This window comes from Numida meleagris, chromosome 25 (genome assembly GCF_002078875.1).
Source record: "Numida meleagris isolate 19003 breed g44 Domestic line chromosome 25, NumMel1.0, whole genome shotgun sequence".
Lineage (NCBI taxonomy): Eukaryota > Metazoa > Chordata > Aves > Galliformes > Numididae > Numida > Numida meleagris.
The window spans coordinates 4,637,095-4,652,211 of NC_034433.1; the positions used below are offsets into that span (position 1 = coordinate 4,637,095).

Sequence of the window (15,117 nt, forward strand, 5' to 3'; positions counted from 1 at the left end):
CTCCTCCTCCTCCTCTTCCTCCTCCTTCTCTTTCCCCTTCCCTTTCCCCTTTCCCCCTCTCCCTCACTCTCCCCCCGCCTCCTCCCTTTCCCTTTCCCCATTCCCTTTCCTGTTCCCTTTTTGAAATTCCCCCAGCCTTGTGCTCTGTGGTGCCCACTGCAGTGTTTGAGGAAGGGCTAGGTTGTGCCTCTCTGTGTCCCCTATAAATTCAGATGGCTCTGCTGTCACCAAATGCCTTTACACCAGCGCTGGGAGCGGGCGAGGGATCCTTCCTCTCCTTTTACAGCCTGTTCTTCTATGTCTGGCTCTCATTTGCACTCCTCCAGCAGCATAAAGCAGCCAGCAATTTATTTCTGCTTTAAGGTGTCTGCAGACTGTCAGGGTGATGTAGCAGGGCTGCTGCAGGACTGAGGATCCGGCCCCGGCCGCCGTTTGTCACGCAGCGGGGCTGCGGGGTGCGACGCCTGGGGACACGGCAGCGTCCCCCCCACAGACACTGCTCGTCCCCCCCCCGCCGCGTGCTCCTCCAGAACATCGCCGCGCTTCATTTCTCATGCCAAGCCTGAGCGTTCCGAGTCGGTTTTTATTTCCATCAGGCAATAATGCTCATTGCTGTAGTTAGCAGTTAGCATTCAAGCTGTTTGCTTTCTGATGCATTAGCAACTTGACCTTCAGTTTCGATTGCGAGCGAAGCCTCGTGCTAAACCCGCTGCAGCGCCGCGGTCACGGCACCAACCAAGGCCTCTGCAGCGGGCTGGGGAGGAACCCGCCCCGGGGCACTGTGCTCTGCAGAGTGACCCACGGAGAACCGCCCTGCGGCTGTGGGCTGCAGCCTGACCCTGGAGAGCCACTAGGTTTTATACATTGCAATTACTCCTTGGCCCCCGGGGGCTGCACTGCTGGCTGGATGGCCATCACTCATCATTTCTCAGGTGCTGGCGTTGCAGAGACGCGATGTCTGCAAAAAGACTTGTTTTATTCAGGCCCTTTAAAGCTTTTGAAGCGCATTTTCTTTTTCCAGCAAAGCGCCCTGCAGAGGCAGTGGGTGTTATGCGTGTTTGCATCTCGATTGGCCCCGAGGCCACCAGTGGGCTGTCCCAACCCACGGTGTCACTCCGAGGGGACAGAGCTGCCTGCCGTCCCCTGGCTCCGCGTGCTGACACCTCTGCTGTCGCTCGAGCTCTTGGAGATGAAGAATGAGATTTATGCTTATGTAATTGAAGTGGTGCGCGCAGCGTGTTGTGCCACGCATCGTAATGTGCCGCGCTCTCTTTTGTGAAGAGGGCAATATTTCCAGGCAAATGCAAGGCTCCTTAGTCATGTGCCCGGATCAATTTCACCCTGTCATTTCCCCCCTCTATTGTTTTATCCTTCGCTGAGTTTTCTATATTTTTAGTTAAGAGCCTGATATATATTTGTGATGCATTTGTTCATTACCATGTGACATCCATGGCTGTCATTCTGCTTTGCACTAGGCTCATTACTTTTGGCTGATGCATCAGAATGTCACCCCCAAAAGGGGCTCTGGCATTCGCAGCTGCGCAGGGGGTTTGGGCGATGCCAAACGTGGTCTGCTCCCAAACCTTAGGGTGCAAGCAGACACTGAGTACCACTGATAATGGGTTTGATATATGGATGTGCCCGTGGCTCACCATGGGTATCTGCTGACCCTGGGGAGCTCCCTGTGCTGTGCCCTGTGGGTAGGATGCCCGTGCATCTCTGAGCATCTTCTACCCGGGGACCAAAATCCTGGCTGTACCCATCCAGCAGCACAGCCCAATGGATGCCTGCGGGCAGAGCCCTGCTCAAGTGGGTCACGTTTGGGTCCCAGCATCCTCCTGCTGCTTCAGACACAAAGGGCACGGGCTGGGGACAGGGAGCTCTGCATGCCCTGGGGACACACTTGGGACACCGAGGCTCTGATGTCATCACTGCTTTGTGTTTCCAAACTCTTGCAGGCTCCTGCAGTATTTCCTGGGCTTTTTTTCTATTCCTTCCCACCCTCTTCCTCTTTTCTTTTTGCTCAAGTCAATGTTGTGTGCCACAATGCAGCCAGGAAGCTGTTCTGGATGGCTTTCTGCCTCAGTTTCCCCACCTAAAATAACCTCGCTGCCCTCAAGCTGTTTGCTGTTGGGTGCCAGGACCTCCAGCTCCCCTCCCACCTCCCTTCAGACTGAGGGCTTGGGCAGCATGTGTGCCTGCATTCTGCCTGTAAATAAGGCTGACCTTGCCTCTTTGCTCTGCTCCCCGTTTGCACATCTGGCTGTAATCCCTTTGTGCACTGGCAAGCAGGGGAAGGAGAGTGGCAGGACAAAGAGGAGCTATTAGCTGTGGTCGAGGCAGGTGCTGGCTGGGAGCCGGCTCTGGGCTTTGCAGGCAGCCCACGTTGCTTGTAAATATTTCTGGCCCACGCTGACTCCTGTCCTGTCCCCAGTGACACGTGGTGGGACATTGTCCTCACTGTGGCCTTAGGGGGACCACGAGGGGAGGAGCAGAGCAAAGCAGAGTTTTACAGGGGGTCCTTCTTGTGGGGGTGGCACCCATCAGTAACCCCAGGGTTCGAGGCTGTGCTGCCCAAATGCACTGAACCCCACGGTGCCATCGCTGCGCTGCCTCCCAGGGTTCCAGGCTGGAGCAAAGCGTAGCGTCGCTTTTTTTTTTTCCCATTCTTTTCCCCGCTGCAAATTTATTAATTACTGATTTAGCCCCAGCAATGCGGGCGGTTGAAAAGCAAGCACAAATTGCTCAGATCCATAAAGTCTGATGAGATTTCAAAGCACTGAAGAGCGGCAATTGAATGGGTTCCAAGGCCGAGGCAGGCAGTGAGTGCCAGCAGCCTCCTGTGATGGAGGCTCGATGCGATGCAGAGCATTTCAAGGGTCTGGGATCCCACTGGTCTGGTGGGACTGGGCTGAGAGAGCTGCCACCACCCTGTGCTTTCCATCCCCAGGAGGGATGGGGAGAGATGCCTGTCTTGCGGTGACGTGCATTGAGATTTGCTGCTGGTGGGGATGCATCGGAGCTGGTTTGGGATGACAAAGCGGGACAGTGTCCCTGGATTTGCCCATGAAGAAGGTAGAGGAGGTGCTTTGGCAGCAGCGGGACTGGGAGCTGTGGGGTAACACAGCCCTCTGTGCATGGATGCTCTGAGCGTTTCTCTCACTGGGGCTGTGCAGTAGTGAAGGAGTGACTGGAGCTGCCTGCAGTGAGGAGTGGGGTGTCTCATCCTGCACGCCCAGGTCAGACAAAAGCCATCCCTGCTTGCCAGGAGCTTTGCCTCTGTGAGAGCGTGAGCTGTGCCCCTAACAGCTCCTCTAACGTGTCAGCTCCTGGGGGCTTGGAAGTGATGTGAATAGCGAACCCTAGGGCAGGGGCTGCAGCCACCATCTTGCCAATTAAACCTCTGGGCTTGGAGATCTCATCTAAACAGCCTCGTTTAGGAAAGGGAGGTGGAAAACAGCTGTGTGGGAGGTGGGTGCTCCCTGTTGGTCCGTGCCAAGAGATGGTGGCAGTGAGGGACCCGATGGCAAGGTGGGCCGCTGGGAGAGGGAGCAGACCGAGGTGTCCAGCCTTGGCCTCCTGCCCCAGCTTGGCCGTGGGTTTGCAGCATCCCTGCACGTCCCTGTGCCAAGTCAGCACAGGGCTGCTGCTCCTCCTGCCAAGCCGGTGCCACTTACAACATAGCCCACAGCCGGGCTGTGTGTGCCCTGATGCCCCCGCAGTGCCCAGGGAGCGCTCCCAGCCAGGAGGGGTCCATGCACACCTCTGTTTGCAGCACGGCTGAATCAGCCCCCGCTTCTCCAACCCAATGCGTTTGCACAGCGCTTCGCAGCTCTGCAGGGAGCCCGGGCAAAGCGCTCCCTGATTGATGGTGTACGTTAGCGACAGCAAAAGCTTATTATCTACCTGCAATCAAGAGGGCACTTGAGCGCCGCGCTTCCCGGAGCAGCTGTGCTCCCACCGAGCCCGTAATGGTGGAGATTAAACCCTGACCTGTGTTTGACAACACGTGTTAACCCCGCTGTAATGAGGAGAGTCCCCGGGCGAGCGGCCGCCAGATGCTGGGAGGTGACACCGTGGGAAAGGGGACACGGCCACGTGCTGAATATTTCACCCTCTGCTGCCATGGGACTGGGCTGTCCCAGCCGGGAGCAGTGAACAGCTTTGGGGGCTGTAGGGCTGGGAGCTGCAGCTCTGGGTGCAGGACTCCTGGCCCGGCCCGTGGCAGGTGTGCAGCTGGACCCGTGGTGCATGTTGGAGGTTTCTTGCTGCAGATGCTCTGCACCCCTTCGTGCTGCCCGTCAGCAATGGCAGGATGCAGTCTCGCATTTGAGCATCCTTATGTTGGGTGCCTATCTCCCAGCTGGTTGTGGGTGCTTCTCATTTCCTGCTCCTCTTTGGCTCTCCCTCAGAACTGGGGGAGGAAAGGCGTCCCCAGAGCTCAGCTCCTTCCCCCTCCCCAGCCGTGGGGCCCTGCAGGAAGGGCACTGCCCTGCACTGCTGATGGAGAAGGGAGAGCAGCTACCACGTCCCCATCTCCGCCTCCTCCCCTACTCCTTGCCATAAAGGAGTGTTTTGACTAAATGGATTTTTTGCACGGAGATAGCAGGAGCGTGGTGGCAAATCCTCTCCCTGCAGCAGTGCAGGGTGGGGGGGCTATGAATAATGCAGGCACTAAAAGCTGGGGCCGCTGGAGCACTGAGATGCTCACCGCTCTGCCCTGCCCCATCCTCCCCCACTGCCATTGGCCTCTTTTTCCAGACCATTAATTAAGGAGAAAAAAAATATATAATTGGTGTTGCCAGCGTTTGCATGGTGGGCGGGGGAGGGCTCTGGGGCTTTCACCTGGGCTGCTTCTGTGGTGCTATTTTTAAGTACAGAGAGCCCCAATTAGCTTTAATAAACTGGAAGCAGTTGCAGACACTGGAGTCTGTCCTTAGGGCAGTTTTCCAGCCTTGCTGGGGTTCCCTCCTTGCTTTCCCTGCCTGCTGTCCTGGCTGCATCCCACTCCTGTGCCTGTGCTCTCCAGCCACTGCAGAAATAAGGTCCTCATTATGCCCTAATTGCCCGTATCCTTTTTTTGTTACCTTCCTCGTTAGTGTGATTTAACAGAGCTGCTGCATAACTCAGCCACTTCTGAATTGCCATCGATTTCATCTCCTTTCCTATTTATTTATGGGCCCATCTCTTGTGCCACCTCCTCATCCCATGCATGCAAGCAGCAAGCCCTTGCTGGTGGCAACATTTGTCCCCTTGTTTTTCTGAGCATTGGCATTGCTCAAAGCAGCTGAACAGGGAATAAATGCATGGGGAGGACCCAGTGCAGAACCCTCACTGCCACCCTGGGGAAGTCCCAAAGCTGGATTTGCTGCAGCCGTGCTGGGAAGGGGCTGGTGCTGCAGATGCTGTGTGCAAGCTTGGACCCTCGTGTCCCTGTGCTGCCCACCTGTGTGCAGGAGCACGCAGTGCACTGTGAGCCTGGAGCAGGGTGGGTGTTGCTGGGAGCATCGCAGTGTCACTGCGTTGTGGCACGATGCTGTGCTGGCCTCAGCACTGTCACAAAAGTGTCAAGCAGGCGCACACTGCACTGGGCTCTTGGAAGGCTCTGGTGTTTGCAAAGTGCTGCTTTGGTTGGAATTTCTCCTCCTATTGCTATGGAAACTGTAATTAAGCTGCAGTGGCTCCATAGGCAGAGCCACCGTCCCCGGGCAGCGATGTGTCTGTCCCGCCGGCGCTGCCGGCTGCTGCCCGCCGAGCTGTCCGGGAATCTGTTTATCCAACTCCCTCCTCTCCATCCATCTGGCTCCCCAGATGGGAAACAAGCAGCAAATTGGCCCAGTTTCTTCTTACTGGAGGAAAAAAAATGAAATGTCTCAGCAGTTTGGCTGTGTTGGAAATGCAGCGAGCAGAGCCCCCGGCCTGAATAGATCAGCCCCTCTCTGCCAGGGGGCTGTAAAGGGGCACATGACATCATTTTGCTGGAGGGACTGAACTCTCCCATCCCAGTGGCTCCCAGCCTCCTCCTGCCCCTCTCCAGTGCTGTAATCTGGGGAATCTCAACCCTCTGCTAATTGCTCTGACCTTTGCTTAAGCAGGGATCTTCTACTGGCAGGTGAGTATCAGCTGTGTCATTTGCTATGCAAATCGACACCATCAATTACATCCAGAAGGTCCTGCAATCTTTAATTTTCTCTCTCATCTCGCTCTTTATTGGCATCTGTGGTAATGGTGGAGCAGGAGGGCTCTGGCTTTTTGGAGCTGGGAGCCCGGCAGCCACGTGTGGGGATGTGTCCAGCTGCCAGCTTCCCCTTGTCTCTTTTAATTTTAATTAGCTGCTTCTGCACACATCCCATGGCTGGCTTGGTCATTGGCCTGGGAAGTTCTCCCCAGCCCAGCAGGAGAAACCCAGGGGTCTCTGGGCATGGGGCAGGGCTGCAGGGAAGGGAATGAATCCCTTTGCCTGGCTGTGCTGCTGATGCAGGGCCAAAGGGCTCTGCCAGGGCTGTGGTTCTTTGATGGCTCTTCCCAAGTCCAGTATTTGCCTATTGTATGAGCAGAGCCCTTTGCAGAAAGGCAGCACTGGTGCTTTAGGTGGGAATGGTGGCGGTTTGAAAACCCTGAGCCACTGGATAGTGAGATCATGCCCATTGGGGTGGGGTGTGTTGTGGGATGGATCGAAATGGGGGGTGGGAAGCTGGGGTGAGATACTGGATGAGAGGGAAGGATGCACTGAAGGCTGCGGAGGAAAGGAAGGGTTCTGGGTAGGGCTCAGGTGCGTGCCCCCATGGTGGGGACTGTGCTCTCCATGCTGCTCCCCAAGCTTGGTGCGGCCATTGCGGGACATCCTCCAAATCTGGGACCTCCCATGGGGTGGCTCTGGGTGAGCGTGGGGAGCGTCAGCCTCTGCTGGTGCAGCTGGGTCAGGGCATGGGGCCACAGGGGGTGGCAAAGGGCTGAGCTCCTCACTGGGGTGCAGGTGGGCTGGGGAGTCCCATGTCTGCACATCACAGGGCTGTAGGACGGGGCTGTCCCCCTGGAGTGGGCCCGGGGGTCTCAGTGCCGGGCTGTCTGTGCCGCAGGTGGTGTGTGCGTTGCCCAATCCGTCAAGATCCCACGGGAGCCCAAGCCTGGAGAGTTTGACAAAATCATCCGCCGCCTCCTGGAGACCTCCCATGCGCGGGCAGTCATCATCTTCGCTAACGAGGACGATATCAGGTGCGGAGGGGCTGGGAGGGGAGGTGGGGGAGGATGTGCTGCAGGGTGCCGGCACCGAGCCCAGCAGTGCCTGGCGGGATGTGGGACGCTGGTGTCAGGAGCTGGGTGCTGCAGATGCGCCTGCAGTGTGGAGTTGGTGTGCCTGCAGCATTGCACAGCTGCCTTTGTGATGTGGCATGGACATGTCTGCAATATGGAGAGGATGCTCCTTGTAGTGTGGCATGGACCTGTGTGCCATGTGGAGAGGGTGCTCCCTTGCAGCACGGGACAGATGTGTGTGCAACACGGAGAGGATGCACCTTGCAGCACGGCACGGACCTGCCTGCAGCACGGACCCTCCAGGGCTGACTTCCAACCTGGCTGCTTTCTGCCACTGAACTGCAGTAACAAGGAGATCAAGGGAGAGAAATCTGCGTTGCTCTGGCTCTGTACATCCTCAGCCCCCGGCAGTGCAGATTCTGGGGACCCCTCCTCACTGCCCACCGGCTCTGCAGCCATGGCTGGAGGTGATGAGCAGCTCCACAAGCACAGCAACATCTTGCAGCTCTTAGAACCAGAGAATCGTTCAAGTTGGAAGGGACCTTGAAAGGCCACCTAGTCCAACTCCCCTGCAATGAACAGGGACATCTGCAGCTAGATCAGGTTGCTCGGAGCCTGTTCTTGTTGTTTATGGAGCTCTTGTTGATGATGGAGCAGAATGATTCACATGGAGCTACCCCTGATTTCCTAAGTATCTAATTTATTAATCAGCAAACATTATGTAAATGTGGGTAAACTGCGATTTTAAATCAGTTTACATCAGATGTGCAAATGCTCCGAGTTTCTTCCCTCCTTCCTTAATAGAAATGTCTGCAAACGTGACATTTACGTGGCTGTGTGTTGAGAAACAGGGGATTTACCTTGCTGTGCAAATGGCAAGCCCCATTAACTGGGGTTTGCAAGCATTTACCCATCCAAATAGGATTATATTGCGTGAAGAGTGGTTTCCACACACCAGCTTGCACGAGGCAGAGCATGGCTTTACCCAGGGCATGGGACAGCCCTCATCTGGGCCCTGGCAGTGCTGGATGGCTCTTTCCCATGCTTTGCTATGCTGATCAGAGCTGGGAGCACACAAGCTCTCCAGTGCTGCTGAATTCCTGCCGGTTGCAGCATAACCTGATTTTTTTTTTTTGTTAATGCCTAATGTTGGGTAATTAAGGGGGAAATTCGATTACCAGTCAGCAAATATGCAAATGGAGTGGGAGAAGCAGCCTGTGCCCAGGCTGGGGAGGACGGAGGGTGTGGGAGTGGAGCAGTGTGGTTTGCTCTTGTGTGTGTTGTGCCTGGTGCTGGTGGAGTGCTGCTGGGAATGAGAGATGCAAATGGGTCCGAGCCCTGCTCCCATGCCATGCTGCTATCTGCTTCTTGGGATGGGCACAGAGCCACATCCCAGTCCCATGCTGCTGAGCAGCACCCGCTGCTTTCTCTCTGCAGAAGGGTGCTGGAGGCAGCCAAGAGGGCGAACCAGACGGGGCACTTCATCTGGATGGGCTCGGACAGCTGGGGCTCCAAGATCTCCCCGGTGCTGCATCTGGAGGAGGTGGCCGAGGGCTCTGTCACCATCCTGCCCAAGCGCGTGTCCGTCAAAGGTAAGAGGCCATGCTCGGTGGGTTCACTCATCTCCCTGCTGGCTGTCCTCCTGATGGCATCCCATTAACCACAAGTTTTGGGCTGATACAGGCTTTGCATTTCCCGATGCATTGTCCCCAGGTGGGTTTCCCATCTCACCTCCTTGCTTTGCCTGGGTGGCAGCTGGGACACAACCACCTGCATTCTTGCTCTTCCCAATTGCTCCCAAGACACTTCCCCTCTGCCTGGCAGCTTTGGGGCCATGCTGGGCACCTCCCTGCCAGCCCAGGGGCTCACCCCCTTCTGTCCCCTCTTCCCTGGGCAGGTTTCGATCGCTACTTCTCCAGCAGGACACTGGACAACAACCGCCGAAACATCTGGTTTGCTGAATTTTGGGAGGAAAACTTCCACTGCAAGCTGAGCCGGCATGCTCTGAAGAAGGGCAGCAGCATCAAGAAGTGCACCAGTAAGGAGCACGGGGATGCTGTGGGGCCATGTGGGGTCTGTGGGGATGTGAAGATGATGGCCCAGAGCCCAGGGCAAGCAGTAGAAGTGTTTTGCTTGCTTTCCCTTTATGACCTCTCAGCTCATCCATGTCCTTGCTGCCCAGCTTGTGGCTGTGTGGCAATTGGTGCGAGTGGGTGGCTTGATTCTAAGCAGGTTTTTGGGACTAAGCAGAAAGATTGTGTGGGAACAATGCTCCAGAAATGCTCTTGACCATCCCTGTGGGCTGTGTGTGACCTAGGAAGTGCGTGGAACGTGCTTGGTTTGTGTGTGTCGAGTCCTGGTCCCAGGCTGCTCAATGCCTCACACAATCCGTCTGCTTCTCCCTTCCCTTGGCCCCATCATCTGCAGGTACCACACCACCCTGATTTTGGGCTAAATTCTGCCTTAGTTAGCAGTGTTCAGACGACTGCCTTTTTCTCACCTTGTGCTTGGCAGAAGCACTGCTGTCCTGTGGAAGTCACGAAGACACTGGTGCACCCTTATTCCCTTGCAAACAGCTCCTATCTCACCCGAGCAGATCCCAGACAAGGGGCTGCTGGCAGAAAAATGCAGCTGATTGGTAGTGCCAGTAGTGTGCTGGGAGGCGAGCACCCCAGGGCACGTGCTGCTGTGCTGTTTGCCCTTGTCTCCTTGCAAACTGCTTCACTGATGCACCCTGGTGCTGCTGCAGTGGGGAGCAGAGCATCCTTGGGTGCTTTGACCTCAGCAGAGCTCGGTGCCGGGCTCCTGACCTTCTCCTTAAACACCACTGGGCATTTTTAGCAACTTCCAGCTCAAGTGGGCTTGTAGGGATTAATGCGGCAAACAAGGCAAACAGGGGATCTGTCTTGCTGACAGCGCTGCTGCCGAGGTGATGCTTGGAGGCTCAAGGAGGTGACATGTTTACTGAGAGATGGGAGAGATTTACTGCCTGCCTGGCACTGGCTGAAGACAGATAACAGCCCGGCGGCTGGAAGGCTGCGGCTGGCAGGACGTGGGGACACGGGCACGTCCCCGCATCCTTGGGAGGAACATTGCTGCGTGGTGCCATGGGGCGGACAGATGTGGCCATGCCTGCAAAGTTTGATCACAAAGGGGCTGATTTTTTTTTTTTAATCTCTCACCTTTGAAGGTGTTTCCCAAAGGATCTGATGTGGGGACACCTCTCTTGGAAGGGCTTTCCAGCACTGCAGCTTCCCCAAGCAGCTGAATGCCTGTTGTGTGGGCTGGGTTTGCTAAGCTCTATGGGCAGAGAGAAAACGTGCCTGTGCCCATACTCCTGGGGATCTGAGAGCCCCTGACTTTTATGGACTGCATCAGGGAATGCCCATCACCGAGAGATGCATGAGGAGGTCTTACAAAGCACTGGTGTCTTCATCTTCATAGTAATGTAGCATTTAAGCAAGCAATATTTCAGGGCCAAGGTATTAGTGGAGGCAGCTGAAACCATGACATGGCAAATGTCCTAGGAGCTGTCTTTAAATTACCTGAATTTGTCAGGAAATAAATTATCTCCTGAACGTTTGCTTGGCAGATGAACGGAGAGGGGAAACAATGCAGGGCCTGAAGCAAATAACCAGCCCGTGCAGTGCTGTGTGCTCTGCTTGGCAAGGCTGATGCAAATGCCCATTTGGGGTAGTTCAGTAGTAGGAGTTGTATCAGGACAACCTGCCTTCTCCCCATTTTGCTCCTCTTCAGTCTCTCCCCAGTATGGCATTGGATTTGTGTGGCACCCAGTGGCTGTTCTCCAGCACAGCCCCAGTAGGACCAGTGGGGCAGGATTTTCCCTGTTTGTGTTCGCTGAGATGACAAAAGGCTGCTGCAAATGGGGCAGAGATGAACAACGCGTCTGCTTTCCTTAAACCCCGTGGCTTCTCCAAACTGGCTCTATGCTGAGGGCCCTGGGGGGCTTCTGTAGCCCGGAGGTGTGAGTTTGTTTTGCTCCTTCTGAAAGCTGGTGTAGGAGATGTGCTCGGAATCACTGCTTATCCCAAGTCATTCTCCACTGGAGGAGGAAGGCCCTCGGAGAGGTGCCCGCAAAGGCCCCTCACGCACTTGAAAATTAATTATCAGCCCTGTAGAACGACGCACGACCCTGCTGTTATAATCAGTGAGGTCACATCCCTTTCGCAGTCCTAATCGACGGAGAGTTCCACGGAGATTTATTGTCTCCGCATCGGGAACGTGACATCGTGAAACTCGGCGTCCTGCTCCGCATCATCTCCTCTCGGCATCGGCCCAATTCCTATTGCGGTGGGTGGGCTCTCGGGGGCAGCAGTGGGGCTGGGACACCCCCGGGAGCTCAGCGCCCGCGTGCAGCCTGTTACAGCCTTGCTTTAATGGGTAATTATCTTGACAAGATAGAGTGGCTTGTCTGCGTGCTGAGATGAATGTGGGGAGAGGCCCTACGTTGAGGGAGAAGATTAATAGCCCCTGTCAATAACGTGGAAGAAAGGATAACTTGACGGGTTTCGCATGAGTAATCCCCACGTAGTCCAAAAGCATTTTTATAACTTTGAAGAATGGGCTATAAATTCCTCTCCTTGATATCATCTTTTCTTGTTGGTCAGTTCGCTATCAATTTGCCTTAGCGTGCTGTCAGCTGCGCCTCCGTGTCCGGCGCGGTTCGTTCCCATCCTGGCATGGGGACACGTGGACATCACCCTTCCCGCTCCGTGGAACCAGGATGAGTTCTGGGTGCCCTCGGATGGAATGCTCGTGCCTCTTTGGAGGACAAGGATTGTGCCTTTGGCTCACAGGGAAACTCTCCTTCCATCTGCCCGGGTTCAGGGCTCCCTGGTGCGGCATAACCCCATGGGAGATGCTTTCTTAGCTGTAATTAACAGTGTGTTACATCAATTGATGTCTTCTGTTAAATGATGAACATGTTTCCAGTCTTATTAAGGGTGGTTATGACAGGAGAGGCAGGCAGCTGTTGCTGGCAATTAGTGGGTCCTTGCAGCATCCTGCAAATGAGGCAGACGGGGGAAGCTGCGGGGTCAGCAAGGAGTGGGGCTGCTGGGGGGACACAAGGGGTGCAGGGCATTGGGGACTGGGAAAGTGACTGTGGTGGAGGTGACAGTGGTGATGGAGAGTGCCTGGATGGCCCTTTGGTGCTGCTGGTGGAGAGGGTGAGGATGGGATGGAAATCACAGCTTGGCGCTGTGTCCTGTCTGGGGAGCTGTTGAGTGTGTCCCAGGGTTGCAGGGTGTGCGATGGCGCTGGGGTGTGATGACATCTGCGGGGCTCTCAGCTGCACGCCCCATGAGCAGCGCTGCTTTTTGTGTGTCCGCAGACCGGGAGCGGATTGGCCAGGACTCCTCATACGAGCAGGAGGGCAAGGTGCAGTTTGTCATCGACGCCGTCTACGCCATGGGACACGCTCTGCACAACATGCACAAGAACCTGTGCCCCGGCAAGGTGGGGCTGTGCCCCAGGATGGACCCGGTGGACGGCGTGGAGCTGCTCAAGTACATCCGCAACGTCAACTTCTCAGGTGTGGGGCTTTGGGGAGCCAGTCCTGCTTGCTGGGTGTCCCCTGCCATGGGTGACACAGCACCCACAGCTTGCTGCCTTGCGTCGCTGCTGGCAGAGGTCCTGCGGCATCACGCTGCTGTGCCCTTGTCTGTCCTCAGATCTCTGGAAATGCATCTTTTCCTCTGCTCCACCTCTTTAATAAACATTTTCTGTCTTGTCCTCCTTATTGTTTCTATTTATCTCCTCTCTGTGATCTCCTCTGCAGTGTCTCCTATTTGTTTTTCCCTCTTGCTTGATTTTTCTCTTCCTTCCTTTTATTAGTGTTTATGGCCATTGTAACAGTGCTCCTTACACAGCATCACCAGTGAATTCCAGCTGTGGTTGGACTGCTGGGCTGATCTGTGGCTCCCCATATGGTCCTTGTACCAGCTCAGGCTCAGGATTGGTTTCTGTTCTTTCTTTTGTCCCCCTCATTTGTCCCCTTTTCCTCTCCCTTCCTTCTGCCTTTTTTTCTTAAGCAATTCCCCCACCCTGAACCCAGGCTGGCACTGTCCTGACAGCTTGCAGCAAGTATCCCCTTGCTGGGGGTAACACCAAACTCATGGATGCCATTGCTTATGGCACCGAGTGCTGCTGGGAGCTCTGGGTGCTGAGCCATCCCTCTCCTGTAGGCATTGCTGGGACTCCAGTGACCTTCAATGAGAATGGAGACGCACCAGGACGTTATGACATCTACCAGTACCAGATCAGGAACTCTACCCCTGAATACAAAGTCATCGGGCAATGGACCGACCACCTCCACCTGAAGGTAAGGTGGGGGGTTGTCATGCAGCATTTCCCGTTCACCCACCCTGTAAAAAGCCCAGCTGGGACTCAAGGGACACATGGGAGCAAAGTCAGGCAGCCAAAGCTGTGGTTTGGCAAACTTCAGCAGGCGTCTGGCTCAAGCATCAGCCAGAGCACCTCTTCTGTGAAGAGTGGCTGAGGGAGCCTGGAGAAGGGAAGGCTCTGGGGGGACCTCATTGTGGCCTTCCAGTACCTAAAGAGAGCTTGTGAACAAGAGGTAGACTGACATATTACATGGTCTGATAGTGATAGGACAAGTGGGAATGGTTTTAAATGAGAAGAAGAAGATTCAAGTTAGATGTTAGGAGGAAATTCTTTAATCAGAAGGTGATGAGACCCTGGCACAGGCTGCCCAGAGAAGTTGTGGTGCCCCATCCTTGCAGGTGCCCAAGGCCATGGGTGGGGCCGTGTGCAGCCTGATCTGGTGAGGGGCAACCAGCCTATGGCAGGGGTTGGAACTGGATGGCCTTTAAGGACCCTTCTAACCCAAACATTCTATGATATGGCATGATCAATGGACCTGATGCCATCTCGCCCCACAGGTGGAGAGCATGCTGTGGCCAGGGGGCGGGAGCCAGCTCCCCAGCTCCATCTGCAGCCTGCCCTGCAAGCCAGGTGAGAGAAAGAAGCTGGTGAAGGGCATCCCCTGCTGCTGGCACTGCGAGCGCTGTGATGGCTACCAGTACCAGCTGGATGAGTTCCACTGCAAGCGGTGCCACTTCAACGAGCGGCCCAATGAGAACCACACCAGCTGCACCCCCATCCCCATTATCAAGTTGGAGTGGAGCTCACCATGGGCGGTGGTACCCGTCTTCATTGCCATCCTGGGCATCATCGCCACCCTCTTCGTGGTGGTCACCTTTGTGCGCTACAACGATACGCCCATCGTCAAGGCGTCGGGGCGGGAGCTCAGCTATGTCCTGCTGACGGGCATCTTCCTCTGCTATGCCACCACCTTCCTCATGATTGCCGAGCCCGACCTGAGCACGTGCTCCTTGCGACGCATCTTCCTCGGGCTCGGCATGAGCATCAGCTACGCCGCCCTGCTCACCAAAACCAACCGCATCTACCGCATCTTTGAGCAGGGCAAGAAGTCGGTGAGTGCCCCGCGGTTCATCAGCCCCGCTTCCCAGCTGGTCATCACCTTCAGCCTCATCTCGCTGCAGCTCGTGGGCGTCTGCATCTGGTTCATCGTGGACCCGTCCCACTCTGTCATTGACTACGAGGACCAGCGGACTACAAACCCCCACTTTGCCCGGGGCATCCTCAAATGTGACATTTCGGACCTCTCCCTCATCTGTTTGCTTGGGTACAGCATGCTTCTCATGGTCACCTGCACTGTGTATGCTATTAAGACCCGTGGGGTCCCGGAGACCTTTAACGAAGCCAAACCCATCGGGTTCACCATGTACACTACTTGCATTGTGTGGTTAGCCTTCATCCCTATATTTTTTGGGACGTCGCAGTCAGCAGAGAAGGTAA

General features: G+C 55.6%; 1 protein-coding gene across 3 annotated transcripts in view; it reads left to right on the plus strand.

Moving 5' to 3' along the window:
* The window catches only part of GRM4 (glutamate metabotropic receptor 4), a 41,683-nt gene that overhangs the window by 18,299 nt on the left and 8,267 nt on the right, over positions 1-15,117 (plus strand). For 2 of the 3 annotated variants that reach the window (XM_021377465.1, XM_021377467.1), the window contains exons 4-9: positions 7,080-7,215; positions 8,692-8,846; positions 9,152-9,292; positions 12,608-12,808; positions 13,461-13,597; positions 14,178-15,113. In XM_021377465.1, coding sequence (XP_021233140.1) covers positions 7,080-7,215; positions 8,692-8,846; positions 9,152-9,292; positions 12,608-12,808; positions 13,461-13,597; positions 14,178-15,113 — 1,706 coding nt within the window. Of the gene's footprint in view, positions 1-6,316; positions 6,592-7,079; positions 7,216-8,691; positions 8,847-9,151; positions 9,293-12,607; positions 12,809-13,460; positions 13,598-14,177; positions 15,114-15,117 lie in introns of those variants that run through there. The other variant, XM_021377468.1, reaches the window with a different exon arrangement.